The 6,371-nt window shown below is 38.8% G+C and overlaps 1 protein-coding gene across 1 annotated transcript in view; it reads right to left on the bottom strand.

The window, feature by feature from the left end:
- LOC106876884 (uncharacterized) overlaps positions 1-4,916 on the bottom strand; it is a 21,286-nt gene extending 16,370 nt beyond the window's left edge. Inside the window, exon 1 of the mRNA XM_014925628.1 lies at positions 4,368-4,916. Within this exon, the coding sequence (XP_014781114.1) occupies positions 4,368-4,916 (549 nt within the window). The remainder of the gene's footprint in view (positions 1-4,367) is intronic.
- Positions 4,917-6,371: the final 1,455 nt, after the last annotated feature.

Raw genomic sequence — 6,371 nt, 5'->3', positions numbered from 1 at the left:
TAGCTGTAGCTTATAACTGGGACAGCTAAAGTGTTGATACTCATTATCTTGTTTTTAGCATTCAGCTCTGTTTTTAGTATTGATCTAACTCGTCTATAGTACTCTTTCTTTATTTTTTCTTTCATTTGTGTATGTTGTATCCTATCTAGGTCATTGACTCCTAAATATATGTATGGTTGGCTTTCGTCTAGTTCTCTTATTTCATTGGCTTTATCTAGTGCGATGTTGTTGTTGTTATTATTATTATTATTATTATTATTATTATTATTATTATTATTATTATTATTATTATTATTATTATTATTATTATTCAGGTCACTGCTTGGAATCGAACTCGGAATCTTGGGGTTAGTAGCCCGCGCTCTTAACCACTACGCCATATAGAACTGAGATGGTGAACGTTTACAACGCCTCCGTCGTATATTACCACCTAACTGTCGGACCTTGCCTCAATTCACGTCTTATCGGCCTAGTGCCCTTTCTCTTTCACTTTGTGTGGAGGAGATGCGTTCCACTGGGCAAGGACTCCATTTACTGTCAACAATTTCTAAGTGGAAATCGCATATTAACCATAATTGATGACAAGTAGATATTCGACATCTATAGTGTTTCCTTGACAGTGAGCAAGTGTGGTTGCCGTTTGTCAGACTCACTTTCTCACAACCCATCTCTTTGACTGAGCTGCAGTCCTGGACCAGTCGTCAAGCGAGGTTGGGTGGCTGGCATTTAGCGTGTCGTCAGACCCTCACGACCCGCAGCCAGTAAGAGCAGCACAGTAAGTTGAGGTTTTACTTTGGAGTTATATAAGGAGTTAGTAAGGGACAAGAGCCTCGAAATTTTGGGGGAGACTGTAGAGGTTTATGAAAATCAACTGGCTGGTCTATTCTGGAGGACTCTTGAGCCGAGTTCTATCTATAATTTCCAGAAATCTCTGGTTTGCTACTGGGTGAGGTCATTGTCGGTTCGAGATCGTGTCCGGCCGATTTTACGGTTCGAATACAAGTATAGAAGTGACGTTATCTTGGCTAACACGAGAGGCACACAGGGTGATGAAACTGTTCTCCACTCATTCGTCTAGCGTCCAAGTGTTACTGATTTCTGGGTTTATGTCGAACAGCTTCTGTAGAGTGTAGAACAGATCCAGCTATCGGCAGAGTCCTTTGTGAATATCATCCTGCTGCCTTCCTTTGGTTGGGAAGTACTGGGAACCTTTATTTGTCTGGTGGCCTTTGCGAAAGAGGTTGTGGTGGGCTAGACTGAAAGGGATGTAGTTAAAAACCTTCCTCTTTGGCGGAGCCCTCTTCAACTTTTCCAAGTTTCACTTGAAGAGGAATGTGAGAGCGAAGACAGAACTGCTGCCTTCCAGTAAATTTGTTGAACATTGAATGAATGCATCTTAGAGTGAAGAAAGAAGAGACAGAAAGAAAACGCTTGCCCTAGTGGTCATAGTAACCGTGGTTTGGTCGGTTTCTAAGCGGGATCCACAGAATTTTACCCCTGTTAGAGAATTACTTTTTGTTTGAATTGTTTTGGTTTCTTTGTTTTACGTCATCTCACATTGAATTGTATGGTATCGTCTTGTTTTGTACTCCATTTTTTTTTCTAAAACCTTAGTGGTTAACAAAGAAAAGAAAGCATCACCATCATCATCATCATCATCATCATCATCACCATCATCATCAACCTTATTGTTGTTGTGATTATTATTATTATTATTATTGTTATTATTATTATTATTATTATTATTATTATTATTATTATTAATATTATTATTATTATTATTATTAATATCATTACACAAAATTCATTACATGCTAATTTAATTAGCAGAGATGTTATCTTAAGTTTTGGTGACAACAAGTCTCCTCTAATCTTAAGAATCTTTCTTTTGGATTCTTGCAAAATACAGGATAATACTTTTCTGCAAGTCGAACAATACACGTCTCAGTTGCAACATCCTGCAGCAGCCTCTTTGGCAGCTGAGAGCACCAATTGCCACTGGAATGAATTTAAGCTCAGCCTTCCAAAATCTCTTAAGCTCACTGTCTAGGTACTGATATTTCTCAATTTCTTTGATATTCCTACCACGATCATATGGTATTGAAAAGTTTATGACCACTAAATGTTTTTTATTTATATATGTTTTCGTGACCTCTACGATCATATCTTATTGCCTTACTTCAATAATAAGATCAGTCTCTCAAGAGAAATTCCATAAAATCTTGTAATTCACGCTCACCGTCCCTGATTTTTTATTTATACCATTTTTCCATCACTTCGAATCTACAGATTTGACTAATATACCAATGTCTCTATCATCTGATGCTCTTGTGGCAAATAAAAGAGGTTGTTATTATTAGTATTACTTGCTACGTTCTGAGTTCAAATTCCACCGAGGTCGACTTCGCCTTTCATCCTTTCGGGGTCGATAAAATAAGTACCAGTAAAACGCTGGGGTCGACTAATCCCCTCCCCCAAAACTGCTGCTCTTGTGGCAAAATTTGAAACCATTATTATTATTATTATTATTATTAACTTTTAATCTGCATGTTTGTTTCAATCACTCGCCGAGTGATTGTAACACTCATACCTAGGGCGAGTGAAGGATAAGAAATGTTACAGTATGACTAAAAGCTTAGGGAGGGCAAGTGGCAGGACCAGTGGCGAAATATCTTCATGTAATACAACACAGACATTTAAACTGATAGGGTTTTTCTAAGGATGTGGGCTGTACTTGTTAGCACGATCTTTTGGATTTCTCTGAGATATGATTCACCTGGAATATTACCTAGATGTTTCTAACATCCCATTCTTACCATGCCTGGGGAACCTACAATAACAGGCATAGTTTTCGCTTTAAGATACCACATCTTTTGTATTTCAATTTCCTGGTCCTTATATTTACTTAATTTGTCAAATTCCTTTACAGATATATTTTTCATTGTGAGAACATTTGCATCTATTAGTCTACAAGTATTTTCTTCTCTATCACTAATTACTATGTCTGGTCGATTAGCCTGGATCGTTCTGTCAGTGTTGACTGGAAAATACCAGAGGGTAGTGACATTTTTACCTTCAACAACTGGCTCAGGATGATGTTCATTCTAATAAGCTGGAGTGTAGATTTTGTTGTGTTTAGATATTTTCCAATGTAAATACTGTCCTACCTTATCGTGGCGATTTTTGTATTCGCATGGTGTCAACATAGGACATCCTATTTGGTTTACCTGAGGTTTATACTGGCTGTCAAGTCACAACAAGGACGTCAGACAGACGGTACTTTACGCAATATGCGTGCAGTTCCAAGTAATGCCGACTTTTGCAATACATCTAGATTGTAGGTATTTCTAAGGTCTTCAGATGACTTTTCAGATTGGATGGTATTGAACCCAATGCTCCGATGACAAATAGGAATAAACTTTATATTTGACTCTCGTATCTGCCACATCTTAGTGATCTCAATTCTCAGGTCTCCATATTTATCAACCTTTTCTCTTTCTTTCGTGATATGTTGATCTCCTAGCACTGCTACGTCAATTACTATGGCACTCTTGTTTGTCCCTCCTAAACGTTATTATATCCGACCTTCGGTGCTCTAACTCCTTGTCTGTCTGGAAATCAAAGTCCCAGAGGATTTCTGCCTTCCATTTTTCGTCCATTACCTTTTCCAGTGTATGTTGGTACCAAGCACCCGTAACCTCATATCCATACTTACGGTATAGTAACCAGTGGATGCTTTGGGCTATCTAGTCGTGTCTACACTTGCACTCTTTCTGCGCAAGACTTTCACAAGCACTAACAATGTGAATCACGCTTTCGATCCTCTTCCCACAAATTCTGCAAAGGTCCGCTGCACTTGTGTGGTATATATTCTTTTTCACTGAGTTGGTATTCAATGCCTGGTCCTGGGCAGCGATGATTAGGCTTTCAGTATTCATTTTTAGGTCACCCTTGTTGAGCCCCCTCCATGATGCTTCCTGGTCTTTTAATTTGTTGGTTTCGCGGTGGAACTGACCATGTAATTCCATACGCAGTAGGGTTTCTTCCCTCTCGTTGGCTGTTCTTGATTGGAATTCATGAGCACTCTCAAGTCCACTTTTGTTAATTCCTTCTGCACGAGCAGCATACTGTAGCAGGTCCTGTTTGTTGTTTACCAAATATTCTGCCATGTTTCTTCTTTCACTGTTGATGCACTCCCGTACGCTAACCAGCTCACGTCCACCTTTACCTCTCTTCATGTAGAGCCTGTTTATATTTGTTTTAGGGTGGAGGTCGCCATGCATCGTCATTGTCTTTCGGGTAGTGCGATCGAGCTGGTCAATCTCCGCTTGTGTCCATCTCAGGATGGGTGCACTATAGGGGACTACAGCAACATCCCATATACTGATGGCAGTCACATGGTTCCTTGAGTTGAGCTTTGATTTCAAGAGAAGTTTGAATCGCTTGAAATATGCAGCGATGAACTTGTCTTTCATTTCTTTGTGCAAGATATTGCCCAACTCCAGAATCCCAAGGTGCTGGTACCCATCATCATCCTGGTCTTCCATTATCTCTCCGTTTGGCAATTCTCTTTTCCCACGCTCCAATGTAAGCACCTCACACTTCGAGATACCAAATTCCATCCCTATATCTTTGCTGCACATTCGCACAGTCTCAACCAGTCTCTCCTTTTCAGGCTCTGTTTTTGCAAACAGTTTTAAATCGTCCATGAAGAGAAGGTGGCTGAGATGAGGTCCATTCTTTCTCAGCTCATAGTACTCTTTGATTTTGCGTAGGACTACAGAAAGTGGGATCAATACTATAACAAATAACAGAGGTGAACTAGATTCTCCTTTGAAGATACCTTTGTTGATTGTTACTGCGGTTAAGTGCTGGTCGTTACAGGAAAGACGTATTTTCCAACTAAGGCTTGCCATTCTTGATCAGAGCACACACGTTCTCAGCTATTCCACACATGTCGAGTGTTTCTAAAATCCACGAATGCGGCAACATGTCGTAAGCCTTTTTGAATTCTATCCAGGCCATGCATAAGTTTTTTCTGTACCGTTTACAATTCTTTATTATAACCTCGTCTATGACAAGGTGGTCCTTGGTACCCTTGGATCCTTTTTGGCATCCCTTTTATTTTATTAGCAGTAGATTATTTCCTGCAAGGAACGTATATATTTTCCCTGCGAGGGTACCTGTTAATGCTTTCCATAGGAAATTAAAACAAGCAATGGATCGGTAATTGCCAACCTCATTGCCCTTTGACCGAGCTTTCATTAACAATGTTGTTCTCCCCTCTACCATCCACTCTGGAACTGCACCGCTCTGTTGGCTTGCAACGCAATTCTCTTATGTATTGATCTGAACCACTTGAGCCGGTAGCCTTGGATTCCGTCTGGTCCTGCCGCTTTCCAGTTTGGCAGTTTTGATACCTGTGCAATTACATCTTCCGTTGTTATGCGCACATGGTCCTGTCGTGGAGCCTCCGGGTGATGGAGTTTGGATCTCACGGAATGAATCCACTCAGCATTATGGTTGTGCGAAACTTCTTGTCCACAGATGTTATTCCAAAATTGGTGGGTTTCTTCTTCTTCTTCAGCATTATGTTCTTTATTTACTCCTAGGCCATTAAAAAACTGCCTCTAGTTATTTGAGAATAACCAGTTTTTCTGGAACTGCGATATGCAATCATTGTAGCGCTGCACCTTAAATGTTTTAGATTATTATTATTATCATTATTATTATTATTATTATTATTATTATTATTATTATTATTATTATTGTTGTTGTTGTTGTTGTTGTTGTTGTTATTATTATTATTATTGTTGTTGTTATTATTTGTTTGGCTTTTGCTTTGTATAAGTTGATTCCAAGTTGACTCCCAGAAACCTCAAGAGGCAACAAATTAGAATTTCAAGTTGGTGTTATGACTAGGGTGCCATATATTTAGTTTTGCACGGAGTATTGTTCTAGAGAATGTTCGTCGAAACATAAGTAAATTAGAAGTTTGTTTTAAAAGTAATTTGATTAAGACGACAGTAAAAGGTGTTTGCTGCTATGTACATTTAAAAGTATTTTGACCTTTACGGATTGGAATATTTTTTATTATCCTATTACTATTATTATTATTATTATTATTATCATTATCATCATCATCATCATCATCATCGTCATCATCATTCCTTCGTAACACAATGTAGGTAAAAATGCATCAGTCTTTAGTCATCTGTCAAGTCACAACAAAGACCTCAGACAGATAATACTTTCCTTAAGATGTGTGCTGTGCCCAATAAGGCTGCTTTTTGCAAGACATCAATCTTGCATGGGATTTCCAGTTGCCTTAAGAAGTCTTGAAGTTTCAATGGGATTGAGCTCTGATCACC

Source organism: Octopus bimaculoides, chromosome 17 (genome assembly GCF_001194135.2).
Source record: "Octopus bimaculoides isolate UCB-OBI-ISO-001 chromosome 17, ASM119413v2, whole genome shotgun sequence".
NCBI lineage: Eukaryota > Metazoa > Mollusca > Cephalopoda > Octopoda > Octopodidae > Octopus > Octopus bimaculoides.
Note: the sequence above shows the minus strand (reverse complement) of the source record. Positions and strands in the feature narration are given on the sequence as shown.